Source organism: Penicillium antarcticum (assembly GCF_028974205.1).
Source record: "Penicillium antarcticum strain IBT 31339 chromosome Unknown utg000002l_segment0_segment0, whole genome shotgun sequence".
In the NCBI taxonomy this organism is placed as follows: Eukaryota; Fungi; Ascomycota; class Eurotiomycetes; order Eurotiales; family Aspergillaceae; genus Penicillium; species Penicillium antarcticum.
Window position 1 is genome coordinate 2311220 of NW_026695300.1, and position 14022 is coordinate 2325241.

General features: G+C 50.3%; 4 protein-coding genes across 4 annotated transcripts; 1 reads left to right on the plus strand and 3 right to left on the minus strand.

Annotated features, from left to right (window-relative positions):
* Positions 1 to 464: 464 nt before the first annotated feature.
* On the minus strand, positions 465 to 1559 carry N7508_001848 (S-formylglutathione hydrolase; the record flags this gene model as incomplete). Its single annotated transcript, XM_058459914.1, has 4 exons — positions 465 to 650; positions 712 to 906; positions 971 to 1191; positions 1304 to 1559. The coding sequence occupies 4 exons, from the start codon at positions 1557 to 1559 to the stop codon at positions 465 to 467; spliced, it is 858 nt and encodes a 285-aa protein (XP_058323446.1).
* Positions 1560 to 1767: 208 nt separating this feature from the next.
* Positions 1768 to 8011, minus strand: N7508_001849 (C50 family peptidase; the record flags this gene model as incomplete). The annotated part of the gene is made up of 2 exons (XM_058459915.1): positions 1768 to 3347; positions 3397 to 8011. The coding sequence occupies 2 exons, from the start codon at positions 8009 to 8011 to the stop codon at positions 1768 to 1770; spliced, it is 6195 nt and encodes a 2064-aa protein (XP_058323447.1).
* Positions 8012 to 8234: 223 nt separating this feature from the next.
* Positions 8235 to 8926, plus strand: N7508_001850 (DUF5321 domain-containing protein; the record flags this gene model as incomplete). Its single annotated transcript, XM_058459916.1, has 2 exons — positions 8235 to 8682; positions 8748 to 8926. 2 exons carry the CDS (start codon positions 8235 to 8237, stop codon positions 8924 to 8926), a joined length of 627 nt encoding a protein of 208 aa, XP_058323448.1.
* An 892-nt stretch (positions 8927 to 9818) lies between these two features.
* On the minus strand, positions 9819 to 12071 carry N7508_001851 (citrin; the record flags this gene model as incomplete). The annotated part of the gene is made up of 4 exons (XM_058459917.1): positions 9819 to 10369; positions 10431 to 10593; positions 10643 to 11836; positions 11895 to 12071. 4 exons carry the CDS (start codon positions 12069 to 12071, stop codon positions 9819 to 9821), a joined length of 2085 nt encoding a protein of 694 aa, XP_058323449.1.
* Positions 12072 to 14022: the final 1951 nt, after the last annotated feature.

Here is a 14022-nt window from a genome sequence, read left to right on the forward strand (position 1 = left end):
ATGGTGTTGTTAGGAGGGTATCTATGTGCGTGGACTGGAGTGGACTGGAGTGGACTAGATAGATTATAAAATGAAGTGGTTAAATAGTCTTGGTGTTAATTGTTAGTGATCGTATTTAGGGTCGCATGGTTGTAAAGGAGACGCTCAATATCTCGAGACGGAAGCAGAAACTCGTTTGCTTAATTTGACAAATACATACAATGTCCTTTCTAAATACCCCACCTAAATGCTAACGACCATCATCTGACAAAATCCAATTACCATTACCTTTTCTATCGTCCATTCTCCCTATTGAATGACCCAAGTCATCCAATCCCCAATCCTAAATAACGGACCTAACACTAACACTCGGCCGCTCACTAACCAAACCCACAAATCAGAACCAGTTTACTATACTCAAAGCAAAGCAGGAAAGAGAATAGCATGATATATGTTCCATTGAAAAAGGGAAGAGGTGAAACACACTATGCAAAGAGATACTTAGCAGCATGCTCAACATGATCATCCGCAAACGAAGCCATGGTATAGTACGAGTGATCATAATCCGGCTGGTAGCGCACATTCAGACCCTTGTGTCCGGCGTCGTGGGCAGCAGCTTCGAAGTTTTCGGGGAGAAGCTGGCCTTGCTTGTAGAAGTTGTCGCCGGTGCCCTGGGAAGACAGATGTTAGATTGGAGGGAATAGACAGGACGGGGAGGGAGGTAGAACATACAACATCAATTAGGATATCCAATGGACCACCAGACCACTTCTTAATTAATTCAGTGGCATCGTGCTCCTTCCACTTATCCTGTTGGTCATCGCCAAAATAGCCGTTGAAAGCCTTCTGGCCCCAGGGGCAGTTGATTGGGTTTGTGATTGGTGCAAAGGCAGAGACGGATTTGTATTTGCCTGGGTTGCGGAGGAACTGGTACAGTATCCCGGTTAGAACCTACAGAAAAGCAAGCAAAGGTAGAGATAACATGACATACCAGAGTAAGAGCACCGTGACCACCCATACTGTGTCCGGTTATACTGACACGGCTCGAGTCCAACTGGGGGAAAGCAGCAAAGACGGTCTGGGGCAGTTCCTCGGTGACGTAGCTGTACATATTATAGCCGGCATTGTAGGGGGCCTTTGTGGCGTCAACGTAGAAGCCTGCGCCGGAGCCGAAGTCGTAGGCGTCGTCTTCGCCTTGGATGTTGAGGCCGCCTGTCCAATGTTAGTATACTTGTGTAGCTTAATTTCATCAACTTCAAGCTCCAGAGAGATTGACAGGTGCAATTGACGGAATGACGAAATGACGAAGAAAAAAGTTACATACGAGGGCTGGTATCGGGGTAAAGCACGGCAATGCCCTTCTTGCTAGCACCGTGCTGGAAGAAGCCCTTCTCAGAACAGTTCTCCGCAGTGCAAGTCAGACCGGAGAGGTAGATGAGGACGGGGACCTTCTGAGTCTGAGCCTGCGGGGGCAAGTAGAGGTTGAATTTCATCTCGCATTTTGTGGTAGTGGCGGCATGGCTGAGTTTGAGCAGCTTGCCGCCAAAAGAAGCGATGGTTGCGTTTGTGGTGACAGACATGATGGGTGAAGCAGGCGTGTAAAGGCGAAGAGAGGGCGCTGACGTTTTTATGGTGGGGGGAAATGGTGCCTCATGAGGGGAAAGGTCCACATCGGAACTATGAAAAGGGACAACTTATCCCGGATTGACTGCCATAGTGAAGAAACGAATAGGATTGCTGCCCACAGTGGGGAATGGTGTATATACAAGGGGTCAACTATCACATCATTCATTCCAAGAACACCGGAACGCCATATACAACAGGTGCTGCGCCGTTCAAATACTTCAGCACACACGCGCTCCGAGACCGCGCAATGGCCGTGTCAAGCCCGACATTCTCCTTTTCCTCCCGGTCCTTCTTGTCTTTCTTTTCTACAAGACCCCATGCGTCAAGCGTGGTGGTGGTAAACCGATCAATGTCCCGATCTGTGACATCCCACAGCGTAGCAACGAGCGCCGGACTGCCCGCATGAAGATAATTCATGGGTGTGCCGTAGGGTTCATACTCGCCGGCTTCGGTCAAGCTGCCACTGCTACAGCCCATAAGGAAAGTAACAGCGCATTGGGTCAATCGCTTGACAGTGCGCCCACGAATGTACTGAGCACCGCTTCCGTGACCGAAGTACAGGAATAGGTCTTTCTTCTCTAGCGAGTCCCGGAATTCATCCTCGGTCGGTTCGCGCTGCACGATCGCATTCCAAGACTTGAACTTTGCAAAGTCTTGCTCGAAGGTTGTTTGCGTTGAGCGCAGATCTCCGGTCGGGTTGAGGACATACGCGCCGGATTTGCGGTTCATGATAGCTCCAGATGATGAACTGCGGAATTGAAGAACTCGGTCGCGGAGACACTCCAGGGATGGAACACGGCAAACGGGGTATCCCTGAAGACAGGGAAGAGATTCCCAGGGGAACAAGTGTAGGGTTTTATCGAGAACGAGAACTGTATGCCTCGGGGGCCGTGATTCAAGCTCCTCACGGGCAGCTTCGTGATAGCATCGCAAGGCGTCGAGGGTGTCGACAACCATCATGTCAAAGTCGATCTCATCATAAGCATTGCGCTCACCCTGGAACTGTAGGATATCCACCACAAAGTAAAGAAGATCCATCAACGTGTCCTCGGGCTCTTCTTGTTGTTCAAGATCGCGAAGCCCAATGAACAAGTCCACCACGTTTTGATGCAAAGTAAGTCGGGGACCTGCGGCCTTGCCACCCTTCTGTCGAGAAGGAAGATGTTTGTCTAGGATTCCTTGGAAGGTACTTGCAAATCGAACCAGCGCAGTGGTCTCTCGCGAGAGAGGCGAGAATACACCCCTGAAGCCTCCAAACCAAATGTTTTCAATGTTCTGGAGGACGCTTTCCATACGACTGTCAAGCGCCTCGCGAGTCTTCCACCACTCCTTCTTCGATGCCTTGTCGGTTTGAGCCTTGGCAGCATGCGCACTCTTGTTCGCCAACTTGATGAGCTCCTGCATTTCCTGTTTACCATCCTCAAAGGTGAATTGCTCTTCTTCGTCGTCCTCTGAGTTTCCTCGGTGAAGAGGAAGGCGCAGGAGGAACGGAGAGCGATCTCTCTGCAGTCGCGAAACCACAAATTCGGTTTGATCTGCACTCAAAGACAAGGAGAGGACGTTCCAGCTTTCAGGTAGAATGTCCACATAGCCCTTGGAGAAGTTGGAGCACAAATCAGTGTCCAGCTCGACAGCCGATGAGAAAGAGGCCGGCCAGAGAAGGGGGTCGGCGAAGTCAGCGAGTTGTCGGTCAATATCAATCGCCATGCGTTCCCGGGCAAATGCGCCAACACGTCCAATTTCTGTTTAGAGGTTAGATATTTGAGGTTCAATGTACGTTGTGAAACTTACCATTCATGTTAGCTGGCGACTGAGTCAATGTAGCCGGTACACCAGAAGATGTGACATGCGAGAGCATAGAGATTCGGCTCATCAAGCGAGATGCAGCATGGCTATCAAGCGTTGAGCCAAGGACGGTCGCATCAGAGAATACACCGGCAAGGCAGTCGGTTGCTTTCGAAAGCATAATCGAGAAATCCTCACTAGCTTTTTGGGCCTTGGTGCGAGTAGTTTTAGCAGGAGCCTTGGTTTTCCGCGTGGAAGGCTTCCCTGCAGGCACACTGGGCTCATCGGCCGTCTTGCTTGGCGACATGAGCGACGGTAGAGATATTGTAGATTCAGGCAAGACGCAGTACACAGCATGGCTGGCAAAACGGCGGATTGCATCAGCGAGGAGATGCTCGCTTTCGCCGATCTCCAGAGTAATCCTGCTTTCAGGAGAAACGGCATACTGTCGGGCATCAGCGAGCATTTTCGCAGATCGTTCGAAATCGCGCAACTCCCGCAAACAATCAGCTTGTTGTCTTAGAACATCACCCTTGAGTTGTAGTAAGGTTTTCGACTGGGCTTCGGAGAGGTTAGGCTTTGGAGCTGGAGCTTTTCTGGTTGTTTTGGGCGCGGCAGCCTTGCGTGCAGCGGAGCCGGTCGAGCGCGTGCGTCGAGTGGTGACTGTGGTAGTAGGTGTAGGTGTTCGAGGTGTAGGTGCCCGGTGGCTGCTTGCCCTAACCTGCAGTTTGTCCATCTTGTCTTCAAGTTCTGCAACAGCCGATGCCTCCACGCTGGCAGGCTTGTCTGCGAATGTGATCGCTGTGATGACTTTGTCCGCCTCAAGAAGAACATGAAGTGCCTTATCGTGCTCTCCCCGCGTCTTGTACAAAGATGCAAGTGCCATATGGAATGACACAGTTTCAATGCTGTTCGATGTCTGCTTCGAAGACTCAGATGCTGCAGCAAGATGTTCCTGTCCTTCGCTCAGGTGGCCGCCGAGAATTGAATGGCAGCCAAGCTGGGTCTGTGCTGCGAGAAGTCGAGCATTTGCGTCGAGTGTCCTATCAATTTTCAGGGCTTGCTCTCCATAATAGATGGCATCCTGGAACAAGCCATGGTGGGCACACAACGTTGCCAGGTTCAGCAAACAGCTATGGTGAGAGCCCAGGTGTGGCCAGAATGGTGCACCTTGAATATAGCTGGCAGACACATCTGGGCTGGATCCGTTCTGGGATAGATCAAGTTTTGCAACACCGTCAGCAACGGCATCAACATCAGAAGGTCCCGCAGTAGGCAAGAATTTGTCTTGCTTCTTTTGGGCGATTCTTTCAACCTTAGCCCAGATTCGGCAGTTCAGCCTCACGGACAATTTCGCAAAGTAAAGAGCCTGAGTCGCTGAGCCCTGAGCAGATAATAACCGGGATTGAACAAATGCGGCGTCTGCTACCAATCTCTCCCAAGAGATCTTGGACAGGACACTCAGGTTTTCGAGTTCTGACTTCTGGCTCTTTTCATATAATGACCGAGCAGCGGAGAAAGCCAACGCGGCTTTATCGATTTCTCCAGTTTCCAGGAGATATTCCACCCGAGCAACTTTGTATGAGATGGCTGCAAGAGCGGAAACCTTGGCTTGGATAAGATACTGCTCACCACGCGAGAGTAAATTGCCAGCCCTTTGGCAATAGCCCAGACGGCAATTTTGCAGTACCAAGCGGGAGAGAATGACGATCGCATCGGAGACATCTCCTGATTTTTGGAGCTCTGTGGCACGCAAGATGAGCTCCAGGGTGGAGAGTTGAGCCTTCCAGAGACCGTGAATTTCTGTGTAATCGACCAGGGCCTTCAACTGCAAGATCCAGTACTCTGTATCATTAACACAAAGGCTTAGGGTCTTCAAATCAGGGCATTTTTGAGCCAAAGAAGTCCATGACCCAAGCGTGGCCTCCAGCTCACTGGCGTCAATCTTGCCATGGTGGAAACCGATAATAACGCGCAGTGAATTGCTGATGTGGATGGCAAAAGAAGCGAGATCGGTGTCTTTTCCGATTTGTAGACCTTGCTCCAAAACTTCCGTTCCTTCTTCCAGCAACTTTTCGATTAAAGACGGCTCTAGCGCAGAAGGGAGTTCGAGTAGAAGGCGTAAAGATGAGAAGATTACACGAATATGGCGGATTGGATGAAGTTTAGTGTCGTAAAGGTCGAGGAGGGAGGAAACAACAGAGCCCAGCATCAAGCGGAACTCTTCTTCGCTGGAGGAGTAGCTGTGCATGTCGACAAGCAAGTACATTTGCCACTCAAGAAGCATACCTCTTGATTCAAATTCAAGCTCGGTGTCGTCATAAACAGTAGATGACTGTGCGCTCTTTCTGCGCAGCTTCATCTTCAGTAGAGCAGAAAGCACGCGGCCAAGCATAAAGCCAGGACTTTTGGGGTCTTGATTTAGTGAACTGGGGTTAAGTCCCTCACTGCTCTTAGCAATCTGTTCCAGTGTGCCAGAGAGAATGTATTCCTCGATAGACTGTCGGAACATCTTCTCTGAATCATTGTACATATTGCCTTCGATGTACAGATGAGCCATTCGTTCGAACTTGAGGGCTGCAAATGCAGTGTTGCGCTGTGAAGGTGAGCAGCCCGAGAGCAATTGGGTAGACTGTTTGAGAAGAGGAAGGAGCTCTCGGTATCCCTGTCCAGCTTCCTTTTCTTTGATGTAGCGCGACCAGAACAGGTTCGAGAGCTTCACAAGTGCCATGCCCAGGCTTTCTGTTGTCGCTGTGTCCTGCTCATCAGGAGAGTGAATAGTTGAGAGCAGGCGATGGCAGTCACCAAGGATGGGGAGCATGTCTTCCCAGGGCGGTCTTTGGGACATGATAGATAGTTTCCCAACTGCGACTGCCGAGTCAACAGCGGCAAGAATGATGCTCCTGGCAATGGCAACGCGATTGTTGAACATTTCAATTTCCTTTCCGTCGCTGTCTTCGGTAGGTTGGCGACCGACGTAGCGTCTGAGGAACCTGAGGAATGCCTGCAGGTATTCCCTGATTTGGCTGGCAGCTTCATCTTTTTCTTTTTCGCTGCTGAGAATTTTGGAAATAGCTTCTCCAAACCAGGCAAGGGCCAGTTTCTTCAATCTCGCAGCTTCAACGAGAAGCTCATCCAAGTCATTCGCACTGCCTCTTAATTGCAACCCTAGTGATCCTGTTGCCTCAGAGATGGACTCCAAAGCTCCAGCCAAGATCTTTTTCGATGTCTTCAACGCCTGGAATTGGACGGACGCAATCTTACATCTAACCGTAGCTAGCGAAAGACTCTGTGTTTTCGAGAGGGGGCTGATGGCTTGTGTGAACAGTTTCATGGACTCGTCGAAGCAGCCCGCATCGAAAGCAAGCTGCCCTAAGAGATTCATGAGCTTAGCAGCTTGGGTGGCGTTTTGCGTTTCTGATGATTTCTTTTTGATTTCGGCAATGGACGTTTGTAGGCGTGTGACAGTCTTATAGATGACGGCGAACTCGGCCTTCTCAATTCCCTTGCTTCGATGGGAAAAGCTGCCGAAGTAACGAAGAAGAGGATCGAAAACTTCTTTGCTCTCATCACAAGTGTGACCTGATAACTTCCAGCTCAAAATTTTAATCTCGAGAGAAAGCAGTTGCAGTGTTAATGAAATGGCTGGTTTTAGATTATTCGAAGTCTCGTCTTTTGATAGCGATGCCCCTGAACAAAGGGAGAGAACAGTGTTAGATAATAGCTGAAGCTGAAGCGCAGCTTTGTCGGTTGATAGCTGCCCTGTCTTCAAAGCAGCCAGAATCACCTGAGCAGGGCTGCTAGAGTCGGATAACTGCAAAGCAGGACAGAGTTTCTGAATAGTAGAGGCACGTCGATCCGAAGCAAACAGTCGCATAACATTCGAGTGGAAAGGAACAATCAAGCCGTAGAGTGATTTCGCATTGGCGATATGGGCGAAAGTCAATAAATCGGACATCCGTTCCTTTCCTTCTTCGTCCGTCGAGTCCTTCGCTTCCGCGGCTTTCTTCCCAGCATTTTCACCGTCCAGATGTTGTTGAATTCTCCGCTTGAGGAATCGGAGCTCTTTGTATGCTATGTCGTTCAGACCCAGAGATATAAGCTTTCCAGCAAGAACACACAGTCCCTGCTCGAGCTGAACATTCGGGAATTCACCATTTCCAGCATCGGACTTGAGAGCACGCAATGTGGACAAAGCAAGCCTTGCACACTCCGCAGCCGAATTGATACCCACGTCGACGCCATCAGCCGATATATTCTGTCGTTTCACTGTCGAGATCTTCGAAGCCTCCGTCAAAGACTTCAAAGTCGCATTGAACACCTCCGTAGCAAGAACCAGCTTCTCCTGACACGACAAGCCAGCATCATGATCAACAAGCGATTGCAACGCAGTCTCACTCCCAGCCTTAGATTTAACCGTACGGGCAGTGCGAGTTCGACTCGTGGATGCGGGTTCGCGGGTGGATTTCGTTCGTCTCGTGGGATTTTCGGGTGCTTTGGGCGACCCGCGGAGGAGTGTTGTGAGGGACAAAACAGTAGCGTCGGAGCATGTAGTCGTAGAGCGGAGAGCCTGCTTAACAGACTCCGTCAAGGAGCTGGCCGGTAGGACGGTAACCGCCATTGTAAGGTGTGTCTCTCAGCTGCAGGACTGAGGTCATCGCGTCTGCGAGGCCTTTTGATGTGCAATCGCTATCGGGCCAAACGGGCGCGTTGTCGCAGCAACAATAGCGCCAGGCTGCTTTGGGGATAGTGGCCTTAGTGCCTTGGTGCCTGAGGCGTACAACGACTCTCGTCTTTTTCCCGCCTTCAACGCGGAGTAACGACTTGAACTACTAACGACGAACATGGCCGCATCTTTCGGATTGAGGTCCTTCCGGGCTGGACGACAGATCTTTTCTTCGCCCTCTACGTTAATTGCAACCAGGCAATCCGGCGCTCCCGCTGTGCGGTCATATTCAACCTCCGATCACCTCCCGAAGATCGCAGACACGTCAGTATGGACGGCGATGATTCCCAGATTTTTGCGGAACCGCTCGCGCAAAGATCCCACGAAGGAGAAATCTAAGGAGTGGAACCCGGCTACGTTCTACATTATTATCTTTACCCTGATCGGCTCGCAAGCCATTCGCATGATCACCTTGAAGAACAGCTATGCAGCGTATACCCGGTCGACGGATGCAAAGATTGAACTTCTGCGCGAGGTGATTGCGCGCACGAAGAATGGGGAGAAGGTTGATGTTGAGAAATTGCTTGGGACGGGCGATGAGGCGAAGGAGAGGGAGTGGGATGAGGGTATGTTGGCTGCTGTATAGCATTTCCATGCATGAATTATAGAGTGTCTGACTTTCCCTTGCTAGTCCTGCGCGAGATTGAAGCCGAGGATTCTTTATGGCATCAGAAATCTGCCGAGTCAAAGTCTGAGGAACCCAAGACCGAGAAGACCGAGAAAACGCCCAAGAGACCTGCACAGCGTACACCAGAGAAGGACTCTGAGACTACCAAAACGGAATCGACACGGAAGACCAGATTCTACTGAGGGCTTCCCATCATTGGTGTCTTTCAATGCAGCTTCCTCTGAACTTGCGGTCTATTGATGACCACAGCACATAGTGTCAACCAATATCCGACTGGTCTTTCGACTCCGACGGGACCACGTCCGCATCCTGTCTTGGGTCGTTTGACTCAACACCCGCTTATATGAGCGGGATCTATCCTTTGGATATGAATGTAACACCATCTGTACAGGGAATTTGTACTCATGTCGAATTCCGATACCCATTTGTCTACTTGCATATCCCATTCCATGTATATAGTCTCCTACTGGGATAAACAAAACCAATATTACAGCCTAACATATAAATCGGATGAATTTACAACTGTAATTGACTATGAGACACTGTAACTGTACATCACTTGGACGATGGGAACAACACAAATACAGAAGTGAAACAAGTCTAAGCTCATTTCCCCGAATCAAACGTAAGTTTGGGAACGAACCCCGGAACCGATCCATATGATATATATGATTCTGTATGATGTATAAAACCCGTCACCACAGTGAGGACCCTCTATAGCAACCCCCACCATCTTTCCAAATCTATCCGCTGTTGATACAATGCACATACAACACACACAACACACAATACACACAAGACGGTCACAGATCTCGAAAGAATCAGATAGACGGAGAAACAACGATGCAAAACCCACCCCTCTCAGCCTAACCGCACAACCCCCAAATATGAACAAGGGCGCGGTCAACGAAGAGAATCAGATCCGAAACAAAAGTGAGAAAACTCTCATGCTAAACCAAGGAAAAAGAAAAAGAAAAATGGCCGAAAGAAAGGTAAGTATCGCTATCAAAGATGAAACAAACTCAACTCAAATACAGAGATTGCCGCGTAAGGCTCTTAATGACACCGATATCCTTACTGCTTAGATCCCTTCATGAATTGGGGCCACTGCTCAGGCCGGGGAGCCTGCACCCGACCAATGTTCTGGTCCAAGTCCAGAATCAGCTTCAGGGCGTTCCGTGACCGGAGGTAAGGCAGAGGTGCCTTGGCCCCTTGGCCACCGACGCCAGGCTCGACGTGACCGGTGGGAGTGACTTCCTCACCGGAACCGGGCATGGGAAGCAACTTTTGCAGGACTTCGTAGGCGGCTAGGGTGAAACCAAATTGCGGGGAAGAACGCAGGATACGGGCGGGACCGCCCTTGAAGAAGGCTGCCAGACCTTCTTCCTTCCAGACGGTTGCGGCGCAGTGGCGGAGACCGGTGTACTTGGTGTCACCCTTGCGGGCTTCGACTTGCAGACGGGTCTTGATCACGTCGCAGGGCGTTGTCAGGTAGGCGGCGGGCATGCCGGCGATGGCACCGGCTGTCAGGAGCTGGACGACTCCGAGCTTGTTGGTGTGGGTTTCACCGAAGAAGTCGGACTTCAGGTGGGCGTATGTGGGGAAGTAGATGGCCGAGAAGGGGACTGAGGTGAAGGGTGAGATTCACGAACTGATTGAGGTGTGTGGATTGGGATATTGGCTTACCATCACGGAGGAGACAGGCACTGGCACCCTTGTACAGACCCATCAGACCCAGGTTCTTGACGATCCACAGGGCTGAGCGGCGAGGAGCACCCTCGACATTCTTTGCGATTTCACCCTGGACCTGCAGACGAATCTTGACAATCTCGAGGGGGTTGGTGAAGACCTGAAGTGAGTTAGAATCTGTCGTTTTCAGCATGGTTATGTTAACTTACAACTTGACAAGCACCAGCAGTACCACCGGCCAGAACCTCATGCATGTACTTGATGCGATGAGTATCCTTATCGGTGAAATGTCCACGAACAAGATCGTTGACAGTCAACTTGATAGCCTTCTCGGGGGCCACACCAATCAACTGAGGAATAACACCAGAGTACAGGCCGGTGAAACCCTCGTTGCGGATAACCTTCCTGGCGCAATCGATGGAGTTGTTGTACAGTCTCTCACCAGGGCGAGAAGAGCGCTGGTTCTGCATACGAGTCTTGACCAAATCAATAGGGTAAACCATGAAGGCACCAAAAGCACCAGCAATACTTCCCAAAGCGAAGTGGTGCACAGATTCCAAAATGCTATGCAGGACAGTCTTGGTCTTCTCAGCGGCTTCATGTCCAGCAGTGGAGATGGCCTGGCCAGCCACAGCCACAGGAATACGCCATGAAGCATCAATGACCTTGGCGAAGTCCTTTTGTGACAGGCGGCCGGAGGGGGCATCGAGACCGGCGAAGTGGAACAGAATATCGGCCTCCATGGGGGTGAACAGGGAGAAGCGGGTGATGCGAGCAGCCTCGTTCAGGAAGTCGGAGCGAGTGATCTTTCCGTCGGTGCTCTTCTTGGTAGCCTCGCGGACAACCATGTCGATGATGTCCATCTCACGCATGACGTTCTGGAAGGCCCGGACATTGGCGTAGGAGATGCGGTTGCTGGTCGAGATGTTGCACAGGGTAGGAAGGTTCTCCAGCACATGATCGGACAGCTTGTGTTTTGAGGTCTCGAGAATGATACGCTGGAAGTCCTCGGGCTTGATGAAACCATCGCCGTCCTTGTCAAAGGTGTGGAAGGCTTGACGGATGCGCTCACCCTGCAGACCGCGGAGCATCTGGGCGAATTGGGGGTAGGTCATGTCATGGCGGGTCTTGGAGCGGCCGCCGTACAGCGAGGCCCATTCTGAGTTCCAGTCAAAGGGGATGCTCTCGGCGCTCTTGTTCAGGTTGTACAGGCCCTGCACGGTCTCGAACTTGACGGCACCAGTGCCATCCAAGTCAAAGAGGCGGAACGCGATCTCGTACTCGGCATCGGGCTTTGCGAGGAGGTTTTCGAAGGTGGCCCAGTCGTTGACGTTCAGCTTGCCGACTCTCCGTCGGTCTGCGACGTTGAAGAGGATACCGTATTGTTCGCGCTTGATCTTGTGCTATTTTGGGAGACAATCGATCAGCAATTGCTCCAAGTTTAATTTGATCCATACTCACATAATCCTCCTGCTTGGGGGCGACGGCATTAATGAAGTTGTCCTCGTCCATGAACAGCTCGCCATTCTCGTCCTTCTGCGCATGGCGAATGAAGTTCGCACGCGCCTGGTGGGACAGCTGAGGCGCCTCATGGCTACCCAAGAGTTGTTCCTTGACGGCTTCCTTGACACTGGCCATTTTGTGTCACAATCCTGAATGAGTCCCAAAAGTCACAAAACACACAAAACTGGGGGAAGGGAGAGAGAGTGGAGAAGGGGAGGATTGAGTCAAAAGGAATGAATAATACAGGGCTCCGCCGAGAGCTGACTCCAATCTTTATTTTTTTTTTCCCCTTTAGATTTCTAATTCTTCTCAGATAGATTTAATATTCTACTTTAATCACCCGAATGTACCTTGAGCCACGCGGATCGAATTTTCACCAGGGCCTGCTATTTACCCGGGGGGAGATCGGGCTTGGGGCCGAATCACAGTTGCCGACTTCCCTCACTGGAGCACAGATCTTCGCATTACTGGCCCTACCGGACGACTTACTAAGGAACATTAAGGAACGGGTTGGCTACGCCTTAGAATGGAACACATTCTGATTGTTCGAGAATACTGGTACCCTGGCTCTGACGTTTGCCACCACTTAGGACCCGAGACCGGAGGGCGAAAAACAAACAGTCTGCTTTGAAAGAGTTCGCAGGGGGAAACCGGGATATGTCACACGTCACATGGCCTTTCGGACCGGTGAGTACGTGCGGAGAGTTGGAGACTCTCCGTTATGCAAGTCGGATTGGCTTTGTTCAGCCACCCGGTCACTCTCGGGTCTCATTCCGCTATGTCTTCTCCGCACCTCCTTATAGCTACAGTAGTAATGCACAATATATTGTCTTCTTTAGGAAGGGCAACTTTCATACAGAGTATCAAGTACACTATTTCAGCAACTTTCGCTTTGTTGTACTTCATAGCAAAAATCCCCGGTGTCGCATAAACTTACCTATTCGAGTAATCTCCATATTCCCCAGTGCACGTTCCCCCACAGCTTGCAATTGCCAAACTCAATTGCTGTTGGGGAGAGCTTCCAAGTCTTGCATAGACAGGAACCAGCACTTTAAAAATGTAAGTTGATACTTAGTTGCGGCCGAGAATGTTTTGGGGTAAGCTCTGGGGGAGTATATGGCAACTTTCACCCCTCACGTGTACATGTTGTACTCCATGTCTCGGCTGAGATCTCCCACCGACAAACTAGATTGTCCAGTCGCCTCAGGCAACCAGTCTAACCAAGAGCGTGAATGCCCTAGGGTCTGCTCTGCAAAGACATCTCGGCCAATTCGACTAGCGCGACCTAAAGGGATCGCTGGCTCAACTAAACTATGCACTTATCTGATAATCTCTTATCTATCCTATACTCACTTAAGATCAAGTATGGGGGAGATAAGCACCTCATCAGAGCCTGGTTTGCATTGAAGGTTAAGCTGGTATTTACCACAGCCTCACAACCATCCCCTCAACTATGGGTGTTGCCTGAAATGGAAGAATCAGATTGCGGAGTCATCGTCATCAATCGTTGGATTGAAACATGCTAAAGATGGTACGAGAATATAGATCTTGGTCACAGAACTCTATATTCATCGGTCACCCGCTCTACATCTTCATTATCCGATTACAACTAGGTTATACTGCCAGCTCAATATCTTCGTGGATATAGAATCGGCCTTGTTCGAAACATACAGGTGTCTATGAGACGAAGATGCAGCCATAAACATGTAGCGACTTCTGAAGATGAAATGGGGTGGTTCATAAAAGTATACACTTTTGCAAGTTGCGCTTGCTAATTTGATAGCTACTGCTCTGTACTAACATTCATGGTCAATGCATATTGAGGGTTCAACGTGCTATATATATTAATACAGAAAGGTATGTTTGCCCCCAAAACTGGAAAACCTAAATTTGCGAACACATCGATATTTGGTTAACAAGGACAGAATTCTAGCCTGTGCCATGGAAGTCGACAGATCTATTAACCTCCCCTGACCATCGTGTTTGGTTAGTGTCTAGTATTGACACCAACGGGCTGTTGACAGTGAGCCGGGTAGAGGATGTCTGCACTTGATGCTTTTTGTCTGTGTGACTCGGAAGTCGCCAA